General features: G+C 60.5%; 1 protein-coding gene across 4 annotated transcripts in view; it reads right to left on the reverse strand.

Annotated features, from left to right (window-relative positions):
- Positions 1 to 474: 474 nt before the first annotated feature.
- NOL4L (nucleolar protein 4 like) overlaps positions 475 to 26,407 on the reverse strand; it is a 54,643-nt gene continuing 28,710 nt past the window's right edge. The window contains exons 1-8 of one of the 4 annotated variants that reach the window (XM_027472756.3): positions 20,384 to 20,519; positions 14,351 to 14,492; positions 4,855 to 5,126; positions 4,448 to 4,633; positions 4,165 to 4,356; positions 3,960 to 4,082; positions 3,558 to 3,759; positions 475 to 1,830 (exon numbers count right to left, since the gene is read on the reverse strand). In XM_027472756.3, coding sequence (XP_027328557.1) covers positions 1,631 to 1,830; positions 3,558 to 3,759; positions 3,960 to 4,082; positions 4,165 to 4,356; positions 4,448 to 4,633; positions 4,855 to 5,126; positions 14,351 to 14,459 — 1,284 coding nt within the window. In that variant the 5' untranslated portion in view covers positions 14,460 to 14,492; positions 20,384 to 20,519 and the 3' untranslated portion in view covers positions 475 to 1,630. Of the gene's footprint in view, positions 1,831 to 3,557; positions 3,760 to 3,959; positions 4,083 to 4,164; positions 4,357 to 4,447; positions 4,634 to 4,854; positions 5,127 to 14,350; positions 14,493 to 17,605; positions 18,821 to 19,854; positions 19,996 to 20,383; positions 20,520 to 26,407 lie in introns of those variants that run through there. The other 3 variants (XM_027472757.3, XM_027472755.3, XM_027472754.3) reach the window with 3 other exon arrangements.

Consider the following 26,407-nt stretch of genomic DNA (forward strand, 5'->3'; position numbering starts at 1 on the left):
CGGGAGGAGCCAGGCCAGCACTGGGAGGGAGGCGGCGAGAAGAATTGGCGGTGTCAGGCAGCACTTCTTGCTGCTCTATATGGCTACAGAGCGCCTTGCATTGCTTGGCTCTGCTCAGCATCCTAGTGCCTGAGCGAAGTCCCTGGTTTTAGCAGCACTGGTAGTAGGTATTGCACTGAGCAAAACGAAGTGCATTATTGGGGGAGAGGGACGGTAACGGGGCAGGATGGTAACCAGACTATTTTTTGTTTGTTTTTTGTTTTGTTTTTTTTTTTTTCCACACTTTGGGAATTGTGGGCTTGTTCCAGGACTGTGGCCAGGGAGGGGGGGGGAGGATCCTGGGCCCTGGAGGGCTTTTTTGTCAGGTCTGCTGCTGAGCGGTGCCCGAACGTCTTCTGGGAAGGAGCGAGCCGCTCGCTGGCGGAGCTTGCTTTCGCGCAGAGAATCCGCGCTAGCCTTTATTACACCCGTGCGTGGTTTCTAAATAGTTTATTCTCTTGTTGCAACCCCCAGTGTCGGTTTCACACAGACTTTTGAGCACAGCCTCCCTCGCCGAGGAGCGCGGCGCGAGCGTGGTCGGCGCGCGCTGGGCCAGCGGCGGCACCCCGGCGGGACGGAGCGCGGCGCCGGCGGTCCTCGGCTGCTGGTTTGGTCCCGGGCTCCTCCGTGCTGTCCTGTCCGCTCGTCTGCCACGCTTACAGTCACAGAGCCAGCTCGGGAGTCCTGGAAAAAGCCCACAATGGAGTGTGAGGTAGAATACAGATGGTGAACGCGAGACAGTGTTTCTCAGGTGCTTCCTTCCTTCCTTCTCTGATCTGCAGTGACTTAAAGGAGCGCCAGACGTCCTTCTAGCCGGTCTGCCGAGCTTGCCGAGTCTCTGCAGGAGATTTGAGCCCCCACTGCTGCTGCTACACGGGGCTGCTTAGCGCCAAGGTCTAAGCAGGACGCTCCCTCCGTTGGTCAGCTTCCACCTGCGCTTACCGGGGGCTGAGCAACCTACAGGCGCGAGGGCTGGACGGCGAACTCGCACCCTGTGGGACAAGGGCTCCCCAGAGAAACAGGCATAGCTGCCTGGAAATTAGTAGTGTAGTGATATGGAATGTGTTATTTCACAGGAATAAACTCCTTCCGATCAGACAGACAAAAAAAACTGGCAATCTGTACAAACTCAAAAGAATCCATTTTCAGAAAAATAAATTACTAAGGGGTGAGGAGGGTCCATTTCTCAATAAATATGTGATTCAGCTCACCTAAGACTTGGAAATTATCTGGGGACGGGATTCTAACATTTGGGTCCACAAAGGTTATTCTAAATACATCTGCAGCCCCAAACCTCCCCAGGCTCCCTTCTGCCCTTGAAAGTCCCACATCCTTCCAAGCCGCAGGTTTGGCTTCTGGTCAGCTGGACGCACGTGTGGTGGTACGGTTCAAAAATGTGTCCTTGTGCCTGAAGTCCCAGGTGCTTGGAGTGTAAAAGAAAACAGGTCTTTTGGGTTCCACCTTCTAAAACTACATGTACCCACTGCTTCACGGGAGGACGATGGTGGTCCTGAGCAGGACACTGCTGGGAGCCTCTTTCTAGCAGGTATAAATTGTCTTCTTGACAGAGGAGCGACGCAGACACGAGGAGTCAGTTCTGCTGTAAAATGAGGTTTTCCAGTTCATCTGCAGATCGGAGCAGAAACGCCGCGGACTCCCGGTAGCCGGCGATCAGCTGCCGCACCGCGCTGATCTCCGTGGGGCTGAGCTGGGCAGCCTGCATTCCCCTGCTGGTGCTGTTGGACGGGGCCGTGCTGGAGGCCCCCCCTTTCATGCTGAGATCAGTCGGACCTGCCAAGGAGAAGCGAGAGGGAAGCTCAGGACGAGGCAGCAGGTCCCCAGCCGGACCCCGCGCCGCAGCTGCGCTCGGAGCCGAGCACAGGTAAGCGGCCACGAGCTGCGAGGGAAGGGACTTTTGAGTCAACATTACAAAAATCACTTCCTGCACTTCCTCATCTGCTCTGCTGGAAGTTCATGACCGCTGCCTGCCAGCCCCGAGCTGCCAGGCGCCGAACCTGCGCTGCCAAGCTGCCTGCCAGGGACGTTCCTGTCCCTGCTCAAACCCATCCTGCTTTTTTCCCTGCACGTGACAAGTCACATCCTGCCCAGGGTGCGTTTCCCTGTTTTATTGTCGGGTAACTGCAGCCCACGGGAGCCCGGGGGCACTGGACAAGAGGCGCTGCTGGCTCGGGCTGCCCGGACACACGGCGTGGGGAGGGCTGGATGCGCTCACTGGGCTGTGCGTGTCCCTGGCTTAGTCCATCAATGAAATGGAGTCCTGCAAAACACTGGAAGGGGGGGAAGTGGGTTTGAGCAAGAATTGCCTTCAGTGGGGGATGGAGGGAGGAGGCAACCCGGGGGCAGCAGCCCCCTGCGGGCTCCATCCTGCCCCGTGCCAGGGCAGCGTGCTCACATGGCGCTGGGCGAGTGCCTGAGCAAAGGAAAAAAAATGGGAAGCAGAGGTTTAAAAATCCATTAAAAAGAAGCAAATTTGCTGATGTCTGCTATAAACAGAGCCTGTTTGCTCCTGCTGGGGCTCTCGGTGGGCCGTGGCTGCAGCTGTTTGCTGTCTCCTGCCCAGAGCCCACTCGGTGTCCGTGCCCAGCACGAAGAGAGGGTGGCGGGGCCAGGGCCGTGTGTGCTGGGCTGGAGGGGACCCAGAGCTGCCTCCACGGCAGCCACAAGGATTAGGTCTCAGCAGCTGGAGGCCAGGGTGGGATCTTTATTCAGGGTTAAGAAGCATTAGGAAGGGATGATAAGAGTTAATCCCAGACAGGCATCTCTCAGGACTCCGGAAATCACATCCCTTCAAATCCTCCCTCCACCAGGGAGGGCAGGGGCAGGAAACTGGGGTGCATGGGGTGGGTGAAGGCAGAGCAGGGCCGGGAGGGACCCCTCGAGGTGGCCAGCGGGGCTGCTCCTGGCAATGGGGCCGTATGGCAGGCCGGGGGGCGAGCAAAGCCAAAGGGCTGCTGCCCGGGGAGCTTCGCTTTGCCCATTCCTGTTCCCATCGTGCTTCCCCATGTGCCCTGCTCCAGCCCAGGCTGCTCCACTCCGCTCACTTGCTCACGGCTAAGCCGGCCCCACATGCCTCGCTGCTTTCTCCTACAGCTTTCTCGCCCTGCAGCATCCGTTCTGTTTCCCCAGCTGCTTTTGCCACGCAGCCCCTAGCCATCCTGAGCTGTGCCCCAAACTGCACCGGCCCCGGCCCCATCCCCGAGAGCAGGCGATGAAGGCTGGGGAGGGAACGGCTCATACCAGCCATGAGATCAGGGCGGTGATAGGCACTCGCTCTGTTAATTATTAAATAGCTGCTACAGATTCTCTTTTTTTTTAAGTGACACTCCTTCACTCCACCAGTTCCACCTAGACTGTCCTTCCAAGTTCAGGTCAACAATTAACCGCTTGCTAACGAGGTGAGCTGAACCGTGGGGCAGAGCCCTGCCGAGGCAGAAGGGATTTTTGGAGAGGCTCCGCGGGAGCGGGGCTGGGTGCTGGGGGGGCCGGGGGCCACTCACCGTTACTGTGGTTCCCTGTCTGGAGCGGCGCGGGTGGCTGCAGGCTGCCTCCCAGGGACCCGTAGCCACGGTAGCTGTAATTCAGGCTTCCATTGATGTAGACGGGGTCTTGGGAGTAGGACGAGGCTGGCAGTGAATAGGAGGAGTGGGTGATGGCTGTGGAGTCTCTGGAGTGCTGCTTGTCTAGGGCGATCGGCTCGTCCTGCACAGGGAAGCAGAGGCTGGCTGCAGCGAGGCTGCGAGGGCCGACGCGTGGCCGGGACCAAGCAGCTCCCCCTCCCCAGCTCCCCACCCTGCAGCCTTCCAGGAAGGCTTTTTGAAAACACTTCGCCAACTCGCTCTGCGTCCTCCCGCTCTCCCCTCCTGCCCCGTTTTGCACCCTTCCTGCTGCGAGCGCGGTACCTGGGAGGTCTGGTAGATCTCCAGCCGCATCCTCTTGGCTGCTTTCCGCGTCTCGCTCTCGCAGGCGGCGGCCAGGATGTTCTCGGCCATGGCTGAGGTCAGGTGCGGCGGCGTGGGCCGGGTCTGAGGAGACAGAAGGGGAGAGCCGTGCTCAGGCCCTGCTGCCAGGCTCCCACGGCAAGGTGGGCGCGGGGCGGCCGCTCACCATCTCCATGCCGTTCTTCTTCATGCGGCGGCAGGACTTGAGGTACGTGCGGATGCGCTTGCGAGCCCGCTCCTGGAACTCCGGGAACTGCCGGCTGCAGGACTCGATGATGGCCTGGATCTTCTCTTTGGGCTGCTTGGAGATGGGAACCATCCGGTCCAGGTTCTCGTCCACGAAGAGGCGCACGAACATCTGCAGAGCACAGAGACACGAGGTGGGAACGCCGAACCGGCGCACGGCGGGCTCGCTAACCCCAACCCCGTCCCCGCGGTGCCGTCCTTACGTTGAAGGCCTTTAGCCTCTCCGGGTCCATCCCTTCCGAGTCATTTATCTTATCGTTGTCCTCGTGGTCATCGTGGTCGTCGTCATCCTCATCAGCCGTGGGGGCCCTGCCGACGGTCAGGTCCTCGGGGCAGCCGCTGACTTCGGTCTTGATGGAGTCGTAGCTGCCGGAGCTGTACGGCGGGGACTGCGAGGAGACGGGGGTTACCGTGGGCACCCCGCACCACCCCGTGGGCACAGCCATGGGATGGGCAGCTCAGAAGCCCTTTCCTTGTCCTGATGTTGCTGTTCCCCTTCCTTGTGTCCCAGCCTCCCCCTCGCAGCCCAGCCCGCGAGCACCACGTGCGCTCGCTCCCCGCGTGCCGTGCCCCGTGGATCGGGACCGCGCAGCCCAGCCCAGCCCCGTACCTCTGCCGTGGTCTTCACCGCGTACTTGACCCTGCTGCGCAGCCCGTCGGTGCTGCAGCTGTCCGACTGGTAGGAGGGGGTGACATGGGCAGGGGTCAGCTTGTCGCACAGGTTGATGGGCTGGTCGTCGGCCGAGGCGGTGAAGTCCATGGGGGCCGCGGTGCCATTGCCGTTCATTTCGGGGAAGGCGCTGTCGCCCTGCGTGCTGCTGGAGGTGGAGGGGTTCAGGGTGGAGGAGCCATTCCCGCTGCAGCTCTCTGACGAGGAGTCATCTGCAAGGACAGACACATGGTCACCCCGGGGATGTCCTGGGGCCACAGCCCCAAGGTGGCAGCCCCAGCCCCCCAAATGATTCCCCCCCAGCCCGGCTGGACGTACAGCACGGCCGCGGTGCCGCTTGGAGAGGCTTGGCCTCGCTGCGAGGTGCTCAGGGACAGATGGGGCACAACCGGCTCTGGGCTCTCGCAGGCAGCAGCTGGAGGCTGTAGGGCCATTGCTTTATGGCTCCGCCACCTCGTTCCTGCCGTTCCCTGCACCCTCTGCACCGCAGCCAGCCAGCTGTCCCCCTGTCCCCCTGTCCCTCTGGAGGTGTCAGTCCCACCGTCCGCACCCCTGCCTGGGGCTGTGGCGCCCGGGCTTGAATAAGAACTTTGGAATTTGGTCCTTTTAGGTTTCTGTTTGCATTGCAGGGAGGAGAAAGGGGCATTTCCTCTCCCCGCCTGGGTCCCTCGCCTCCCGAGGCTTTCAGAAGGGGTGCACCTGGCACGGTTTGGGACCCGGCACGGGAGGGAGGAGATGAACTCCAGCACCTGGGGACCTGCCCCTCGTGTGAGCACAGGATCACCTGGGGAGGTAACAGCGGGCTCGTGCAGCCTGCAAGCAGCCGGGGGAGCTTTGTGAACAGGCTGCAGACCCCTTGGCGAGGCTTCTCCTCAAGATCTCCTTCCTGCCCATGTCCCTGTGCCCCCAGCACCAGGCACACACCGCCCGCAGCCCCCTTTGGGCTCTCTCATCCCCCTGTGCCGTGCCCCTCCTGGGCTCAGCCCCCCCCCAGGGCCGCCAGGGCGGCCACAACCGCCCCTCCCTGCCCTCCCTCGTCCTGCTGCTGCTTTTCCAAATGCAAAGCTCTGCTGGCAGCCACAGCCTCCCCACAGTGCCCCATTGCCCATGCAAAGCATCGCCCTCGCCGCACCCCGCGGGCTCAGCCCTGGTGGCACCACGCACCCTCCCCTGCCCCAAACCCGCTTTCTCTTCCTCTGTCCATTCACACACTCGGGTTTTTGGCTGTTCCCAGCCTCCCATGTTTGTGCTGCTCTGCCTGGCTGCAGCAGAGCCCATCCCCATCCCCATCCCCGTCCCTATCCCCGTCCCCATCCCCGTCCCCATCCCCGTCCCCATCCCCTGTGCTGCCAGCAGCCCCACGCCCACCAAGGAGCCCGACCCCAGGCCAGGGACAACGTCGTCAAACCCCGCTCAGCCCCTGCCCCTGCCCTCCCCCTCGCTGCAGTAAATCCTTTATTTCATTAGGTGCCTCCGCGAGAGGGAAAGGGCGAAGCACGTGGGGAGCCGCTTCCTGTGCAAGTGTGCGCCGAGCTGCGAACAAAGAAGCTGCAGCCGGTGACAAGCAGATGGCGGTCCCTGGGCCCCGGTCCCCGGTCGCTGATCCCCAGCCCCTGGTCCCTGGTTCCCAGCCCCAGGGTCAGGCTGTGGGGTCACCCTGTCCCCGTGCCGCCAGCTGCCCGCACATGGGCGCAGAGTCCAAAGGTTTGCGGGCGCAGGGCAGAGGGACAGTGCCCGGCTGCTGCCACCACCACCTCCTCCTCCTCCTTTCCCTCTGCCCCAGCCAGCATCTGCAGGGAACTTTAATGAGAGGCTGCAGCGAACTTTCCTGTGACCCCTGCGGAGGCTGCAGCAGCGCAGGACTTTGTATCCCTTAAAATAAACAGACTTGAGGACGCTCAGGCATCCCAACAGACCGTGGGGGCCAGCCAGGGCCCTGCGTGTCCCGAACCGCCCCAGCACAGGCACGAGCGCTCCCTGCTCCCAGACTGCTCCATCCCCTGCAAGCCCCCGAATTAAAACATCCCTGCACGAGTTCCCTGTCCCTTCCATTTCCCTGCCCCACTCATGGTCTGGGAGCAGGCAGAGGCGAGCGCAGGCTCCATGCCCCGGGCACCCTCCGTGTCCCAGCCCCGTGGGGTGGCTGCAGCCCGGCCCATGGCACCAGCACGATGCTGGAGGTGCTGCCAGCAGGGCACCAGGGCCAGGGGCATGGAAAATGCCCTCAGGCTTTGCTCTGCAGCCAGCAGCAAGGCTGCCGGCCCCAGTTTAGCTCCCCAGCATGGCCGGGGCACGGAGGGCTGCTGGAGGCTGAGCCTCATCCCTCCCCCTGCTCTGCTCCCAGCTCAGAGGGAGGCTCCGGCCTCATCCTGCGATGCCTCTCAGGGGGATTAAGGAGCATTATTGCAGTGTGCGGAGGCACGAGCTGCACACCAGGCCCAGGCACAGCCACAGCACCCACACCATCAGTACCCACGGCAGGGACCCCCCGTCAGCTCCCCGGCACAGCACCCGGCACAGAGACCCCCAGCGGGCAGGGGGCACCGAGGGAGATGGCACCTAGGAGAAGAATTCACAGCGCTCTGAGCATCCCCACTATGATGTGAGCATTCCTGCCCTGCCCTGGGCACCCTCAGACTGCCCTGCCCACCCCGTGGCCCCCAGCTCAGCCCCATCGGCATCACCAGTCCTACGCCGGCTGCTCACACCGGGCAGGGTGCAGGGGGAGGCACGGCCCCCCCCCGGCTTCCGATGTCTCGGGGTTGCCTTTGTGTAGCACGACACACGCACAGCAGCTGCAGACCAGGTTTCCAGCCGGTCCCACCGCGTTTACAAACCTTGGCTTTGCTACAGACAAAAAAAATCCTGAAAGCAAACACGAAGTGGTGTTCGGGAGCCTGTTCAGGTGGAATATGGAAATGAAATGGGAATGGAACATAAGGGACCAGCACCTACTGCAAGAACAATTTCGTTTAAACCGAGGATGAATGGATGTAAATAGCGAGGTCTGTAAACCCACGAGCTACAGATAATTTTCTTAATTCTTCACTTTTATGGGTTGTGCTCTCCCAGAAGCTCTGTTGGTACAGCGGTGGATTAATCTCAGTCTTGTGGGCAGAGAAACGGCTGCAAATCCAGATTGCTGAGGACCTCGGATCAGAACGGGAATGGCTTCAGCCAGCTTAAAAATGGGGAAGCCCTCGGGAGGGAGCACCAGGGCAGCTCCGGCCCACGGCCAGCAGCGAGCGGTGCCCTGGGGGGCCAGATCCGGACCCCCCCCCCAGCGCTAGGACCAGACCTAGGGCTCCCTTGGCCACAGGGGATGCTGTTGGAGAGCCCGGTCCCAAGCCTGGCCCCACGCACCCTCCACCAGGGACGTGGCATCTCCAGGACCACGAGCAGAGGTGAGGGAGGGCTGCGCTCCCGGACAGCACCGCTGAGACGCGCACACCAAACTTCTGCGATTCGGGAGCTTTTCTGCAAACTCCCAGAGCGCTCCCAAAATACACAGATAAATAGCAGGGCTCCGCGAGCAGCAGGAGAGCAAAGCCAGGCTGTGCAGCCATGAATATATTCATTATCAACCAGCACGAGTCTCGTGAGCTCTCTGCTCGCGGCTGGAGTTTGGCTGAGCGAGGAGCCCCTCTAATGAGGATAATTGGAAGCCCCTCTGCTCCACCCCCACGACCTAATTGAAGCAGATGGAACTGTAAAAACAATGTCACTTCGAGCTGGTTTGATCTTTCAGTCGGGAAGCGAAATATTTCACTCCCCTATCGAACCTCCGGAGCCGGGGCTCCACGGGCAGGGGGCTGGAGGCGGAGGAGCCCCTGAAAGCCGGGTGCGCGTGGCCGGGCGCAGGAGCCGGGCTGGGAGCACCCTCGGCACGGGATCCCTGCTCCCTTCTGCCTCGGCCACAGCAGCTCCTGCACCACGAGGGGCGAGGGCGAGCGGCGGCTGCGGAGCGGGGAGGCAGCGCCGGGTCTATTGTGGCCTCCGTCCCTCCCCGGCTGCGCCAATCCCAGGGAAGCGGAGAAGCAAAATGGCTTCTTGGGTAGCGGTGATGGGGGAGGAGGGGATCAGTCACTTATTAAATGAATTAATCAGGGCTCAGCGTTTTCATTTTGAAGAGGCTTCTGGATTATCCCTTGATTTCTGTGACACTGGATTTGCAGAGATCAGGAGGGGAAGGGGAGATTTCCAACACCTGCTCCCCGGGAGATTTTACGGCAGGGAAGTGGTTGGGTTTAACGTCTATGTCAGCGAGGGCCACCGCGCCGCTGTCCAAAGGCAGAATTAAAGATGAATGGGGCAAATTGTTCCTCCTCCTGTCACATCTCCAGAGCGAAGACAAAACCTCTTTTGACTTGGAAAACAATGAGCTTATGTAAGAGCCAGCGGCCCACGGAAACCTCGCCGCAGCCCCGCACCGCCACGGCGGGGCAGGGGCCACCGAGCCCCCAACCGGGACCTGGACTGGGACGGGGGGCTCAGCCCCTGCCCTCCCACCCATGGCCAGCACCGGGAGCTCTGGGGTCCCGGGGAGCCCCCTGCTCCCCACACTGCCCCGGCCGTGCCCGCCCATGCCCATGGTGGTGGCAGAGGTGGCCGTGTCCTTTGCTGGCCGTGCCCAGCGCCGTGTCACCCGCACAGGCTGGAGCTTCGCATCCAGCCTGCAAACGACTGTCAAAAGTGTTCAAAGCATCCCACAGACGTCTGACTGTAACAACAGCCAGGAAGATGAAAAGTGCCATAAATTATTCACTCACAAAAGAGACGAGAAGGGGGAAGAAGGGGAGGAGGAAAGCCTGCGAGGAAGGGATACTTAATACAAATTAGAGAGACGGAGTGGGAAAGGGGGCCTCGCGGGGGGCCACTGCTGGGCAGGAGCACAGCTTTCATCAGGCACAAGCGGGCGGCGTTCCAGGGCCTCGGCACCCAAGGGCAGGGTGCTGGGAGGCCGGAGGGGATGTCTGCTTTCTCCAGGTCCTGCCCGGCCGATTTCCTCCAAGACGCACAAAAAAAAGAAAGAAAAAAAAAAAAAAACGAAACATCGACGGGCGATGCGCAGAAGCGGGGCTGGCCAGCATCCAGTTCAGACACTGTATTTCCTGTCTTCCTCCGTTAATGCAAACCTCGTTAGGTCCCAGACGAAACCTCCATCCTCCCGCCCGCCCTCCCGGAGCCCCCGGCGAGCCGGACACCTGGCACGGCTGGGCACGGAGCACGGCCGCAGGCGGGCCCGGCCGGACAAGGCAGCGCTGTGCGGCCGCTGCCCCTCCCCGGCACCCCCCGGTGCCCCCCGGTGCCGTCTCCCACGGCCAGAGGGAGCGGACACAGCGCAGGGCCTCGGGACAGACATCTTGCCCCGCACCGCAGCTGCAGGAGGCCTCGTGGCGTGGATTTCCCTTGTCCCTGCTGCCGGGGATTGGAAGCACCCTACTTAGCTAAGGCGTGTTCTGAGGGGTCACCCCGCTGCCCCCCTTTGGGGATGGAGGTGGGGGCACAAGGGGGAAGCTCCAGGATCTGAGGAGCCCAGCTCAGTGCTGCTGGGTTTGCGCCCAGGATAAATAAAATGATGGGGAAGAGATGGAGGGAGGCGCAGGGAGCTTTGTGCCCCGTTTAGCTCTGGAAGCGGCTGGAACGAGGGTGCCTGCTGTTGGAGAGGGCCTCTGAGCCCCCCGATAAACAGAGGTGACCTGGGGAGAGGTGAGGGCACAGCGAGCCACCAGCCCCATACAGCCCAGGCAGGGCAGAGCAGGGAGAACGGCCCCGAGCTGGGGTCTCCAAGAGGCTGAAGTCCCACACTGGATCACGGAGCCCTGAAAAGTGAGAATTTGGCTTTGGGAAAAGCAGACAGATCCGCTCAGGGCCTGCTGAATCCCTGAAGCGAGCGCGCTGTGGGTGAGCCATCGGGGTGGCTGCGGTGTGGGGCAGGCTGAGCTCAGCGTGCAGGCACTGCCTGGCTTCTGGTGGGCGTTTTTCCAGGGGATCACTCCTCTCCCCAGAAATCTCTCTGCTGTGTCAGTACCGCAGGGAACCTGGAGATGTGCAGAGAGTCAGAGGCACCTTGAGAAATGACGGTGCTGAGACCAGGAGCCACGGCACGTGTGCAGTGCCAGAAGAGGTGAGACAGTTGGTGCTGCCCCCACCATTCTCCACGTGTCCTGAGGAGCCACAAACCCCCCCTTGCTCCCCAGCACAGCATCCAGAAATAACACCCACATGCACATCCCTGTGGCTCTTCCTTGAAGGGCTCCCAGGGGACGTCCCCAGCACCCAGGAGCCTTCCCGACGAGCGTGCGCCTTCGCAGCTAAGCAGGTTAAGAAAGTCCTTTCTCCAAGGTCTGGATTAGCGCCTGCTGCTCCCGGCAGCCCAGGCTCAGCAGGGACACTGCCAGGCACAAAGGACGGTGAGCAGGGACCTCACCCAGAGCGATCTGTCCCAGGATGGTGCCACAAAGCAGCCCTGTGCCCGCAGGGAGGCAGACCCAGAGCTGGGGAGCCAGCCCCCCTGCTAGGAGGGACAGGGGCGAGGAGCAGCCCCTTCCCCTGGCCTCCCTACCCCAGCTGCCCATGCCCGGGATTTTGGGGAGGGTGACGGGTGTGGGGTGAGCACAACGCCACCCCTTTTGGGGTGTTTTGCTCCCAAAACGTGCTGGCTCCCACAGCCACGTCCCTCCAGGATGTCCTGCACAATGGCTCAGCTCCAGCAGCAAAAAGCTGATGTTGATCTTGCTGCTGCTCTGGGTATCCACTGGCTTCCTGCGGGGCACGTACGCTGTGAGTAACATCCTACGGGGAAGGGATGTTGCAGGGAGCTTCACGTTTTCCGTGCTGGGGCCCGCAGGATGAGTAACAAAGGAAAATGGAAGGAGCAAGTGTGTGCCTGTGCCGGCGGCGCTGCTCGGGGCTGTCTGACCCCGCGTCCCACCGTGTCCCTGCATCCTGCTGTGCATCTCTGCGTCCTGCAACGTGTCCCTGCGGCGTGTCCCTACGTCCACGCGTCCCAACACGAGCCCCGTCTCTGCTGCTGATGCTCTTTGACAGTGTCTTCTGCTATCCCTTACCTCCCCGAGCCATTAGCTCCTGTTTGTTCTCCCCGCTGTTCCAAAGGCTGACGCTGTTTGCAGCGTGGTTATACCGGGCCAAGGTTTCTGGGCACGCAGACAAAATAAGGCGTTGGCTTCTGTCCGAGCTGCTCTTTAGCTCTCTGAAGATTTAGCAGATACCTGTGTATCAAGGCGTGGGACAGCCGCTTCCTGCTCTCACGCCTTTCTGGATTTCATGCGGCTGTGCTTGTGTGTCATATGAGAGCGCGCTCTTTGCAGCCCTCCAGAAGACCTGAAGTTGGTGCTTCAGTTCTCCAAACAAGGCTTTTTTTAAGCAAGCGTGTCAGATGATACTGCTGTCCAAACAGGCAACTCTTCAGTAAAAGTCTATGCTTCTGGAAGCCTTTCACAGAAAACACACTCCAGGCACCCTTCCCATTACACGACAGCAGACGGGAGCAGCTCAGAACCTGAGAAGGATTTTCAGGGGCAGGAGACCAGGCACGAAGTACTCCAAACAGACCCTGCTGCCACCACGGCTTGTGCCCTCTGCGCGGTGCCTCTTGGACAGTTTACAAGTGCTGGTTGCTGACACTGGTTTCCCTGGGAGTCTTGCACGTGGACAGCCCAAATAAGCCAGCATGAACACGGGAAACCACGTTTGCTTCTTTAAAAGACTTTTCATGGGCCGTGAGAAGAGGAAACTGAAGAGCACTCAACATTTTAATTCACATGAATTCACTTCCTCACGCCAGTAATTCGCCTTTCCCTTCACAACACGATGTCCCCTCTCCACGCTGTGCTCCTCTCCTCCAGCCCGGTGCCCTCCAGGTCCCCCCTTGGCACTTCCCTCGCCAGGGCCACGGTGTCGCCTTCTGGGAGCGCCGTGGGCCAGGTTTCCCCTCTTTCCAGTTCACTTCCATTCCTCACAAAAGGAAGGAGCTATTTGTCCTTCATCACTCACAACTGAACCTTACAAGAGAAACTGGAGGAGCCAAGAAGGGCCCCAAAGAGTACACCTGCTTTTGAAGAAAAATCACAGGGCATGAAAAATTGGACGCACTTCCTAAGAGGGCAGAGAAAGGATTTAGCTTGAGTGAGAATACTTTGATTTGCCTAAATACGTGCGTCCCTTATTAAATTACTGTCCTGGTGAATAATAGCGTTGAGCAGAGGGTTCAAAACCGTGTCATTCTAGATTGTAAATGAGCCTTGGGAATACAGCGGTGAGGGATAAGCCACACGCCTGAAATGTCCTGGCAGGAGAACAGCAAAGTTTGGGGGATATGGAGGGACCTGGCAAGGCCACAGGTAAAAGAGGCCGGGGTGCTCGAGGCTCTGCCATGGGAGCCTTGCGTTCAGCCTGGCCCCGGAGCGGTGCGAGCACCCAAATGCCCTCCCAGCACCGTGGGCACAGCCTCGCCGGGCAGGGAAGTGCATTACTGGACAATTTCACATCCCCACTGAGGCTGCCGGGCTCCTGGATGGTTTTACAATTAGCAGCTTCTCCAAAATGCAGCCTCACAACAGGAGCTGGGTGCCATGGCACACCGGACTCATGGACGGAGCACCCCTGTCACCCTGCCTCCGGCCACACAGAGCCACCCCAGGGAGACCCACGGGTATGAAAGCCCTTTCCTCCCTGGGGGTTTCCAGACCCCTTTTGTAGAGTTCCCCCCGCAGCCCAGGCTGCTCCCCAATCCCTTCCTGCCCTTCCCGCAGCATCTGAGCCGTGGATAAGGGCTTCAACCTCCTGCGCACAGGCTGAGGAGCAGTCCGAGCACCGAACCGCTGCAAGCATCACGGAGATGAACTCTGACCTGAGCTCGTGCTTCTACCACTTATTTACTCGAGCATTTCTTTAAACCAGCTCGCTTCACAGAAGAAACACAACACAACTTCGTGCCAAAGGCTCCCTCCCACCCATCCCACGTGCAGCACCTCCAGCCCCTTCCAAGCGCCTGCCCAAAGCGAGGAGACGTCCCCGCGGCCACCCCGCAGCCTCGTCGCGGCCAGCTCCTGCAGAGGACACATTTCTCGCCTGGGGACCACACACACTGCCCACGGGGCAACTTCCCAGGCATGGGAAGCTGCAGCCAGCACCGCAAAGGGCTGGTCTCCTCCCTGTGGCAGGCTGAGGACTAAGGGGGTCTCCTCGCCACGCCTGGGGAACCCCAGAACCCAGTGCTGGAGCTGGGAGCTGGGGAGGGCCCCGGCTGACAGCAAGCTGGAGGTGAACGGGAAGGCTTCGAAGCCTGTGCCGATCTGAAATCCATCCTCCAGGTGGGACACCTGATCAGAAAGGCCTGGTTAATGTTTAATAAGTCACAAAAACATCCCGAGCGAGAGGCGCTGAGCTCTTCCCGCCCGCCGCGGGCACTCACCGTCCTCCTGGCCGTGCAGGTTCTGCGGGCTGCGCATGCTCTCGTCCTGGCTGGGGCTCAGGCTGGAGTTCAGGTGCTGGTCAGCTGAGATCCATGTGGAGTCGTTCATATCAAAGTCCTCGCTGCTCACCGATGTCTCATCCTAGGGGCAAGCAGGAAAGGGTTAAGGCGCCGAGTTATTTTCTTTTCCTCCGTTCCCCAGCTCCAGCATCTCCCGACCCGACCGCACGCCCTCCTAAAAGCCACTCGGCCCCCAGCTCCTGCACCCCACGGAAACTTGCCGGCCCCGAGCCCTGGCGAGCAGCCCCGGGGTAGGTGGTTTTCCCAGCGGAGAACGCCCCAGCTCTGCTTCCTGCCTGAAGACGTGCCTGAGCAATGGCACTGTCTCTAATTGAGGACAATTAGAAAGAGCTCGCATCCTGTAGGAGCGGATGGCTGAGCCCTGGAGTTTACCCTTTAATCTCCATCCACACCAGCATGTTTCTGGCAAGCCAGCGGCGTGTGGGAGCTGGGGCCAGGGCGCAGCTCCATTAAAACGGCTCCGTAAAACATCACAGACTTCCCCGAGACCAAATCATCTGCTGCAGGGGGGCGTCCGGAGGGGTACCCGGGGATGGTGCCATCGGTCCCCACGGCCCCCAACTTCCCGATGCTGCAGAAAAGGCCCCTGGAGGGAAGGGGGTTGTGTTGGCAAAGGGAGGACCCCGAGGCTGGGTGGCTGGGGCTCGTCCAGGCTGGAGGCTGGCGGAGGGGCTGCGGTGGCCCCTGCCCGCCCCGGGAGGCACCGCCTGGGGCAGGAGAGCCCTGGCAGCCCCGGCAGCGGCTTCCCAGCGGCATAGATTACATTCCTCTCTCCCACTCCTGCTGCTGAAAGGACATTTTCTCTCTCCCTTCTGGCTAACCTTTACAGTACTTCGAGACACAGCCCTTGGATCGCTTCCAGAGCCGGAAAGGTCAGCCGCAGGATTTCAAAACCATCACCATCCCGGCGGTGCTGAGATCCTGAATGAGAGGAGGGGCCGGGGGAGCTCCCCGAGCCGAGCCCTCCGAGCCGAGCACGCCGCTTCGCAGGAAGCAGATGCGCGTCCCCGCATCCACACGGCCCCCGCCGGCAATTCCTTTATCTGCCTTCCTCTCCCCAGCCGCCCTCCCAAAATAACGGACGGAGACCGCATCCAGGGCTGCGGGGTGGAGGGGAGCACCAAAAATGCTTCCAGAAGCGCTTTCAACCGCGCTTCCCTTTGATTGAAGAATTTCAAAGGCTTGTAAACGCTCAGCTCCTTTTCTTTCCTTCCCCTCGTCCTGAGATAACACACGCCACCCGCTCCCTTTCCGTGTAAGAAGCAATTGGCAAGAACCCCTCCAACGTAAGGCTGCGCCTCATAAAAACTGCCCTGTCTGGCTGCCTCTGGCTGACAGTTTTTATTGTGAACAAATAAATGTCTTTAAAGACAGGTTTGTGTTTTTCCTCCCTCTCCCTGTCCCTGCAGACACATCTGCTGGCCCGAGGCAGGAGCTGCGGGCGCTGGCTCGCGCCACCCCCGGCCTCCTGGGGAGTTTCCTGGAATTTACGGCTCAGCTGCCCACTGCCCCGGGACCGGGGTGCCCGCACACACCACACCCACAGGCAAGGGGCCCCTGGTGCAGATCCTGCACTTGTAAGGGGCTCGAGCAGGGCAGGTGGTGCTGGGAGGCTCTGGGAGGCGCTGGGAGGCGCTGGGAGGTGCTGGGAGGCACTGGGAGGCGCTGGGAAGCACTCTGCTGCTGCCCCAGCCAGGAAGCAATCCTGCCTCTCTGCAAACTCCATCTTGCACGTACAGGAGAGGAGCACGCAGGTCTCCCCGCTGCACGCTTTCTCTAGTCCCGTTACCGCACGCACTCACGGGGAGCCAGCCACCCTCCTAGCCGGCCTTCTGCACAAGGCTTACCCAAGATTACTCTCGGAGCTTAAGAGACAAACACAAATGCCAAGGTCCTCGCTGCCCACAGCCGAACACCTGGCAGCTGGAGGGTGAGGAGCCCTGGGAGCGACCAGAAGGTTTTTCGGACAGTGCCTGGCTCAGGAGTAACTCCGCAGGGCTCACGTTGCACAGGACACCCAGCATCCAAACGTAGCCCTGGAGGCATCACACGAGTCCGAAAATCAGAGCCATGAGGATGCTTTGCATGCACATGCTATGTAAAGTGCTGTCCAAATGTGTACAGTTCTCTCGAGGTGCAGTAACATTAGCCTATTATTAGAAATACCCTGGGTATCAAACCAGAAACTGATAAGCTATAAATGACTCAAGGCAAACAAGGCGGCCGCAGGTTCTCAGGTCCACGCTCCAGCCACCAGCAGGGAGCATGCTGCGGATGCGGGACCCTGCCCCGTGTCCCCAGTGTCACCCTCTGCTTTCAGCCAAGGCCACCTGCTTTTCAGCGCTGATACCCCCATCCGAAACGCAAACGGGATAAACCTCCCGGGCAGTGCACGGGTCCAGGAGCAGAGCAGACCCCAAGCAAGCTCAGCTAATACTGCCGGTGATGCTGCGGCAAGCACCTTGACGGGGTCCCAGCAACGAGCAGCCCAAACTGGAGGCATGAGCTGCTGGAGGAGCCCCTCTGCTTGGCACCAAGTGATGGTGACCCAGGAGCTCCTTGGGCATCCGTGCCTCTTCCCTGAACAGAGCGGGGCTGCAGCCCGGGGAGCTGCTCTGCTGCACAACCCAGCAGCTCCAGCTGTGGCTCTGGCACTCTCCGTGCCCCTGCACCCACCTCGTTGCTGCCAGCAGGGCCACTGGTGGCCACCGGCACGCTCTGTCCTCATGACACCCATTGGGGTTGGACACCCGGGCTTTGTGACCTCCCCTGCTGCCCACCCGTGCCAGCAGTGACTCCCAGCACTGCCAGGAGACCCCGGGGCTGCGGCACAGCTTCCCAGCACCAAAGCACCCTGCCATGGGATCAAAACACCTGGCTGGGTGGGCAGCTCCAAATTTTCTCCAAACGGCACTAACCCGGCTGAACACAGACTCACAGCGGGCTCCGCTGTCCAGGAGAACAAGGAAACGTTTCTGAACAGCAGCAACAGCTCCAACTCGGAGCAATACGGTAAATCTAATCTACCCTTCCACCCTCTTTTGGCTTGCGAGTCAGGCAGCTCATTCTTTTTCCTCTCCGGGTTCTCAGGAGAATTCTCTCTGCTAATTTCTTCTTTCCTGTAAACAAACTTCAAATGAAACTTTCATTAGAAAACAGAACACAATCCATTACCAGCGCCTGTCTCGGGACTGGCCGCCTCGTCCCCAGCTCCACGCCACCCGTGGCACGGAGGGGAGCGAGAGCGCCTGCCCTGCTCCGCCGGCCCCGCAGTCCCTCCTCAAACCCGAGCATTGTGGCCGCTGCCCTCCTCCTTCCTGCTCTGCCCAGCTCTCCGGAGAGATCTTCTCACCCCGCTGTAAAGTCCCATCGCTTTGTTTCCAACGTTCAAGGGACCGAGCGATCAAGGGTCAGGCAGTGTGCGTGCAGCTCCTCTTTTGAAAGGGGAAGTCGGATCCTGCTGGTGCGCTCACAAGCCACACCCAAACATCGGAGCAGGACTCCAGGCACCGCGCAGGGTTTGGAAAAACAACATCCCTGTGCTCCTCTCCTTATCTACAGTCCAATATTCACAGCTGCTTTACAGACACTCGCAGCCAATGTTTTCCAACTGGCAAAGGCAGACACTCGCATGTGCGGAGCGAACGCTCGGCGTTTCTGTCCCACTTTTCATTCACGAATCTTCAAGCACCGTGTGTGCACTCATCTGCTGAGGCTCTCAACTTTCCTCTGCGTTGGGGAAGTATTCCTCCCGTTACCGAGCCAGAAACCCGGGGTCCCGACGGCTGCACCGGTCGTGCAAGAAGGCAGCAGGCTGGTGGCAGGGCCGGGAGCAGGAGTGAGACCTCCGGACTGCGACGCTTTCATTGCTAGACAGCGATTCTCCACCAGCAGCTCTCCTTCTTGGAGAACAACCTCCCGTAGCGCGGGCTGAGCAGGGCAGGGGGGAGCTGCTCTTCTAACCGTATCTCGTAAATAAATGCAAGGCTATCGGTAACCTGCTTATTTTACAGCCTGGCTCAGTTTCTCGGGGACTGCCCTGCAAGCGTCTCTCCAGTCCTTTGCACGCCGTGCCTTACGCTAAATATTCCAGGCTCCGGTTCTGCGGATAGTTTATTTTCTCTTTTCAAGGCCTTTCATTTTAAAACACGTCCTTTCAAGCCGCAGCCTCCTGTCCCGGTCGGATTTCCTTCCGTGGAGCAGGAACCGAGGCCGTGTGCCACGCAACCCCTCGGCAGGCAGCCTCGCTCAGCTTCCCAGCAGCAGCAGAGGTGTTTTTAGAGGCAACAAAAGGCGACGGGTGACCGCCAGGCCCATCAGCACCCCACCTCGGTGCCAGCCACGACCCGCCGGGGCACGCAGCTCCCAGCGCCAGCCCACGCGGCAGCACGGTGCTCGGCGAGGAGCTCTCAGGAAGGTGGCCTCATCTCCGTCTCAGCAACTGTTTAAACCCGGCCCTCCGAGCATGCCAAGAAGGTATTGAACCAGATTTGACCCTAACTTAACCAGTTCAGCGCAGAGAAAGGCTTACTAATGGAAGATAAACCACTCCGGGGCAAAGATTGGCACCGCAGCCACAATTGCTGTAGTGGTCGTTGCTTCGGGGAGCCCCGAGGAGCCCCGAAACGCAGCCGAACACGCTCGGCCGTGGCGGCAGCGATGCGTGACCGCGCTGCCCACTCGTGTGCGCCATCCACGCGCCAAACAAAATCCCCCGGGCGCTCTTTGTCAGGTTCCGGGCGTCCCCACCGAGGGCAATTTCTGCTGATTTGTACGGGACACGGCAACAATGAGTGTTTGTCACTTCCCAAAAACGGGGGAGCCTCAACGGGAACAACAAATGGAAGGGGAAGGGAGGATCGCTACCTCCCCCCCTCCCCCTTCGGAGTCCTCCTGCTGGGAAAATCCCCCCCGAGGAGAGGCCCCGAGGGGCAGGATGCTGCCCGGGCAGGGGGCGAGGGCTGCGGTTGCCCCTTCCCCGGCTGCCCCCGCGGGCCGTGCCGCGCTCCTGCTGTTCAGCGGGGAGGTGCTGAACGCCGGGGTCGGTGCGAGGGGAGGGAGCCGGGCACGACGACGGCTCTGCCCCTGTCCCTGCCCCGAGCAGCCGTCGCCCGGCGCGGGGGTCCCGGTGCTCGCCCCCTCGGACGCGCCCCGCTCCTGGGGACCCCCTCGGCGCTTCCTCCTCTCCAGGACCCTGCCGGGAACCAAAGGGCACCGCTGTCCTCCGCGCAGCCGGGGCAGCCACGGCCGGAGCCCGACGGGGACAAGGGGACACCGAGGGGCGCGGAGCCGCCGTCGGGACCCGAGCTCCGAGCTCCCGGCCCGGCCTCGCCCGCGGGGAAGCGGGGCCGGATCGCGGCGCAAAGCCTCCGGCAGCCGGGGCTCGGCGTGCGGCGGGGATTGACACGTAAGTAGGGCTTTACCTCGAGGGAGGAGGAGGCTATTTCCAGCACAATCCCCGCCCGGAGCCGGGGCCGGGGCCGGGGCCGGGGCCGGGGGGAGCGGCGCGGCGATGGCGGCGGCGGCGGCGCGGGGCCGGTGCCCGGGAATTAATGGGGCCGGAGCGCTCCCACCGCCGCCTCCTCCCACTTTCTTCTGGGCTTTTGTGCTCTTCCGGGGAAGGGGGAGCGCGGGGAAGGACGCGCTAACCTTAACCCTTCCTCGCAGCCCCGCCGAGCCGCAACTTCCCGGGGAAGCGGGGCGGCGCGGCCGCTCCCCCCCCCGGCCTCCTCCTCCTCCTCCTCCTTCCACCTCCTCCTCCTCCTCCTCCTCCTCCTCCCGGCCCCGGAGTTGGGGAACGGCCCCGCCGCCGGGCCCCCGCCCCCGCCCCGCCCGCCCCCCGCCGCCGCCGCCGCCCGCAGCCCCCGCGCATCCCCCCGAGGGGAAAGAGAGGGGAAGGGGGGGAGGAAGGGGGGGGGGTCCGGGAAAAGGTTCGGGGTGGGGGGCGCCTACCTGGAGCGGGGCCGGGGCCCTGCCGGCCTGCGCCAGCCCGGCGGCGCGGCTCGGTGCTCGGGGCGGGGAGGGCCGGAGGGACGGAGGGAGGGGGCCCGGGCTGGCGGCGCTCCGGAGAGGCTGACAGCCAGCTGCTGCCCGGGGAGAGGGGCCGGCGCTGCGGAGCGCGTCACTCCCGGCTCCCGGGGGGGCGGGCGGGGGGGTGGGGGGGGTGGGGGGGAGGTTGGACGGGGAGGCGAGGAGTAGAGGAGGTGGGGAGGGGGGGGGGCCCCGGCGGCCGCGGGAGGAGGGGGCGGAGGCGGCGGGGGAAGGGGAGCGGGGCCGCGGGGGGCGGGCGCACCGGGCGGGGGGCGCGGGGAGCCGCGCCTGGAAGAGCACATTGTGGAGGGCCGGGGAGGGCCCTTCCTCCGGGAGGAAGAGACAATGTCCAGGGCCGGGCGCCTGCTGGAGAGCCGCGAGAATGCACGGCACGGCTCGGCACGGCACCGCCGGGGGGGCTGCACCCTGCTCGGTACCGCACCGCACGGCCCCCGGGGGGGATGCGCCCCGCTCGGCACCGCACGGCCCCGGGGACCCGCACCCCGACCGGCGCCGCTCGGCTCAGCCCCGGGGTTTGTCCGCGCCGGGACCCCGGGGAGCGGGGGTCGCTCTCGGCCGTGTCCGGGGCTCGGGGCCGGACCCCCCCTCCCCGCCTCGTTGCCGGCAGCCCGGGGGGCGCACGGTGTCCAAGCCCCCTCCTGCAGCCCCCGGCGAATCCTTTTGTTCCGGCCGCACGGGGGGGAGCGGACGGGGGCCCCGCTCCGCGCCCCCGTGGCCGCCTCGAAGCGTTACAGCCGCTCCTCGGGCAGCCCCCCCGGCAGCCCCCTGCCCGGGGCACGGTGCCCGGAGCCCCGGGGGTGCCGCGGGCAGCGAGCGGTGCCCGGCCGCCCCGTCCAGGCTGCGCCCCGGTGGCGGCGGCCGCTGCCCCCCGGCTGCCCGGGGGTGCCCCGGTGGGCACCAATGGTCCGGGTCCGGGTCCCTCCGACCTCCGGTAACAGCTCGGGGGAAATTCCCACCCTACGAGCCGAGTGTAACGGATTCGGCGGCGGAGCCTGCCCCCGTCGTAACCCCCCCGGTACCGGGCCCGCCCGGGGGGGGGCCAGGCACGACCCGCACCACCGGGCCGGGAGGCGCACGGGGCACGGCCGGGCTCCGGCCCCTCCAGCTCTGGGCCGGGGGCTGGAGGGTGAAAACGGGGACCTGGGGGTCCCCTGGGCTCCCACGGGAGGTGGCCGACGGGGGGGGCAGCGGCTGCAGCCCCCAGCCCGGGCCTGCCCCACGCTCCTTCCAGCTCGATGGCTGCTGCTCCTCCCTGGAGCTAAAATAAAATCGTGACCATTTAAGGTGAACGGGAGACGCGTGGACTTCAGCGGAGCGGGCTTTTAACCCCTTCCCATTGCCGGGCTTTGTTTATTCCTTGCACTCCCTTCGGCTTCGAGCTGGACCGGCACAAAGCCATTGGGGAGCGGAGGTCCTCGTGGGACCGAGGCGGCTGCGCTGTCGTGCAGAGGAGCACAGAACAGCGAGGGTGCGAGTTTAAAGCCCAGTCACCATTCCGTGCTGCCTCCCCATGTGGACACTCTTATTTTATACTAAGTGCCTTTGTGTGGGCTAGGTTAATCCACTTTGGAAACGGATTAACCTAAATTTCGCATCGGCAAACTTAGTGCCGAGCAGACGCGTCCACACAGGGAGAGCGAGGGTGGAAACGCAATTCCACGAGAGCTGCCGGACAGGAGCCTTTCCCCATGCAGGCTGGAGGTCCTGACCCCAAATGGGGTCACCGCCGCTACAAGTGGGGTCATGAGCCCGACAGAAATGCGATTGTTTGTGCCAGCGCTCGGGGTCATGAGGCTGGCAGAAGTGGGGCTCACCGGCGGAAGCGGGGCTGCCTCCAGGAGGAGCTGGGAGAGCTCCGGAGGGCAGCATGTGGAGCTGCCTGCTGGTGGGCATTTTTCTTATTCAAACTATCTGGGGGGAAATAACTGGCAATTAGATATAGAATCGGTAATAATAATTTATCAAGTTGTCAAGAACAGGGGTAAGTGCCTTACGGGATTAAGTTTAAAAAAAAACACACCTAATAAACCAGTACTACTGTTATTATATTATATATATAATACACATCAAATATATTATTTATAAGTCGCTTCCTTCCCTCTCTGTGTGTTCATTACTTCTGATCCCTGCAAACCCTTTCTCATGGACACAGACCTACCCATGCGGAAAACTTGGGCTCCCTGTCAGGCAGCGCTTGCCCGGGCAGGTCACTGCCAATGCCACCACAGCCTGAGCTCGAGGTCTTGACAAGAACCATGCCCCGAGTCCCTAACTGCCCACGCATTGCACAGCTTATCCCAATTTCAGATAATAATGCCTTAAGGTACTAATCTGCCATCTTTTCCCCAGGCAAGGCTCCATAGGCAGCACCGGGGCTGCTGCCAGATCCAGGAGTCAACTACCTTCCGAAAACTGTAGGAGTTAGGTTGCTGATGAGCGTGGGCACAGGGATCTAGTGGTGAGAGCAAGGACTGCACGATGCAGGATCCGGCTCTCATGCCAGAGGAGTCACTGACTCATGGGCGACCTTGTGCAAGTCACTTGATGTTCTTGTGCCTCTGGAAAGTAGGTTAGATAACAAACGGGCCCTCCTGCGTTTGATGCTCCCTGAGCATCACACACTAATAGATAATAAGCATCAAAAATGCAAATCTGCCACGAGTGAGGCCCGTAAGGAGAGCGGGGCAAGAGGGGCAGGGCTGTAAAAGCAGCGAGCAGGGGAAGGAGGGCCACAGTCACGTGGCGGGAGGAGACACAACTTTTATCAACGCTGTGTTTTAAGTTATCTGGCACCCAGAGCAGAGCCGGAAAAAAAAAAAAAAAAAGGAGAGTAAAGATTTGGGAAACTTTATTATAGACCAGATTTGTTGTGGGCTGAGGGCTGTATTCCCACTTCTTGGTGGCTCCTTCTGTAGGAGTAACAGTTGTTAGCATCTGGCGTATGCATGAATAAAACTGCCTTTTTTTTTTTTTTGCCTTTTTTTTTTTTTTTTTCCCTGAGGAGCCAAGACCAAGAGACAGAGAGGAAATACAGCATACTTCAGGGGGTACACCAATCACTGCCAAATAAAGAGGCAAGAAAGGAGTTTCTGTGGATGGAATTTGCTTTCTGTGGTGTACAGGGAACCGAGTGTTTGAAGGGCTGGGGTACCAGCAGCCAAGCGTGATCCACTCTCCCCTAACGCTGTTTGTCAAAGCATGAACACACGGCACCAGCAGGGATGTCTGCATTGTGCTAAAAATTGAGACCGACCCTCACAGCTTACCTCTTAGACACCCCAGCCAGAACTGAATCGACTGAAACCCAACCGACACTAACCCCATTCCCAGCCATCCTCAAGCCCACGCTGTTTTTTCAGCATCCATCTTTGTGAGTCCTCTGGCTCCTCAGAGATGCACACGCTCATTTTGTGCAGGCAAGCCTCATGATGGGGGACTGAAGAGCCTGTGCAACCAAGCAAGGTGCGAGCCTGCCTGTGCAGGTTTAACAGGAGCAGAAACACAAGCAAGTGCATGATTCAAGGTTACAAAGCTGAACCACACGGCTTCATCTTCTATAATAACGGAAATCATTAATAACAGTTCACGCTCTCAAAGTAGTTGCCATCCGAGCTCTCGAAGAGCTTTATTAGCGAGCGAGACCTCAGAAGTCTCTCTAAGGTATTAGCCCCCTTTTAGAGGGAGAAGGCAATTAAGAAGCAGCCATTTGTGTGACTCGATCAAAGTCACCACGCAGCACGTCGGCAACCGGCTTGGCGAGGCGACGCAGAGCCCCCGGTGCGACCCCTCACGGCTGTGGGAAACCCGAACCAGATCTGAACCAGATCCATGGGACACACACTGAATGCTCTCGTAACCCTATGTGGGCTTGGCACCGTGCCCCCGTGGAAATGCCTCAGAGCCCCCTTTGCGGGATCCGAACCAAAACCTGGTCTCTGGTTCTGCTGGAGGAGCTGCCCGTGATGCTTGTTGCCACACAGGGAGCGGGCAGCATCTTCCTCACAAAACATGAATGTACTTGGAAGAAATGGTGAATTCGAGAAAGAGGATGTGATTCCTGGCCCTATTCACTCAGTGTTCCCAGAAACAGGCTATGGCAGCAAGGCTGCTGCAGGCCTCTTGGAGAGGTGGGCCCAGGCCATGGCCAGGCCCGGTGCAGAGGCAGGGAACCGGTGGGGGCACCAGGGGGACCAAGCAGCCCCAAAGCTGCATGGCCAAGGGACCAGCACCACTCCTCCAACACACAACTGCCAGCGAGGGAAGGGGAGCAGCAGCACACAGCCACTAAACACGCCCGGGGGCAGTGCAGGAGGACAAACCATGGCGAGCATCGCCAGGATCTGGCAGTGCCGCTTGATTTAACACCTCCTTTCTTACAGAAAATTACGTGATTTTCCTTGCAACTGCCAAGAGTCGGGGCCTTGGCGTCACACCGCGTGCGGAAGATGGGAACTGCGGTGGCCAAATTTACCCCAGCCAGCCCAGGGCCTGCTCTCAAATTGTATTGTTTGCATTGAGCATGTAGAAAGCTTACCTGTAACGCAGCTACACCGGGAAAAATACTGTAGGATCCACACAGCTGGAAATAAACGTCACATGTTTTTACCAGCTGGGAACCTCATGGTTAATTCCAATAACAAAAATAAGCTGACCTTCACTGAAAGCAAGCCATTCACAGAAGTTTGAGACCAGGCTAAATGGTTTGATCATCTGACCTCCCGCATCTCATGAGCCATTAAGGCCAAGGATAAAAGTTTTGCTAAACTGTCTTTGCCAGTTAAGAGGGTGAAGGGAAGCAGCAAATGTACAGAATGCTGTTATGACGGCTGGGCCCGCCTCCCCTGCTTCTGCCTGGACAAAGTCTGTCATTTAGGGCAAAATTTGAATTTATCGGCCAAAGCCCACTGCTGCCAGTAGAAGCTGCATCTCCACTAGAGGGCTTTTTTTGCTGATGCAGATCTATGAGCAAGGCTTTATTGCATAAATTAAATCTGTATTTCAGAGAGTCACGTCTATACTGAACTCGGTATTTTGCATATAGCAAAACAGTATCTTCTAGAAGGGGAAGGTGTTTGGATTGGGAGATACACATTTGGAGAACCCATCTCTTCCCTGCGAGCTTGTTTCAGTGAATGTTCCCTCTCCCTGCGCTAAGAATGTGCCCTTTATTTCTGAGTTTTCCTAAGTTCAGCCCTTAAGCCTTTTTCCTTGTTATGTCTACGCTATTTCCTTATTAAGTTTGTTTGACTTCAAGGTACTCAGAGCCTGCAATCAAATTACCCCTACAGCTCCTTGCCTGGTCAGGCAGACGCAGCTCCTGCAGCCCCTCGCTGCCGGCCCAGCCACGGGGCAGTCCTGGTGTCACTTTGCTCCCTCAGCAGCATCTCAGTGGCCTCTCAAAAACAGCCCCTAGACCTGGATGTGGCATCGCAGTCTTGGTCTTAGCAAGCCCATCTGGGGTGATGCAGCCTCCTCTTGCTGTCCCCATCCCTGTCTGTTCACCCAAGGGTCACGGAAAGCTCTCCCTGCCAGGCTGTGTGCCCGGTGCCGCAGCTCTCCCATCCTTCCCAGCATCACCACTGGTCCCAGTGCCACGCTCCACGTAGGGCTAATATACCCCTTTCTCCAGGGGAAAATCCAAGGGGATTTTGCCAGAGCTCCAAAGTGTCTTAAAAATGAATGTCAGGAAACACCGATCTTCCCAAGCTGAGGAAAAGACTCTTGAATGCAAGTTATCTTGTCATGTTGATTTAGAGATATTTATTCCTGGAGATGTTTAACACCCTCTCTAATTACTAATGGACTGGGAAGTACCTTATCATTCTCATGTGATGCAAACACATCATCCCGCTTCCTTCCAAGCACCGAACAGGAATACTTACTGCACGCTTCTGCTTTCTCCGCACATCAATGAACGCACAGCAT

The sequence above is a fragment of the Anas platyrhynchos genome, chromosome 21 (genome assembly GCF_047663525.1).
Source record: "Anas platyrhynchos isolate ZD024472 breed Pekin duck chromosome 21, IASCAAS_PekinDuck_T2T, whole genome shotgun sequence".
Classification (NCBI taxonomy): Eukaryota; Metazoa; Chordata; class Aves; order Anseriformes; family Anatidae; genus Anas; species Anas platyrhynchos.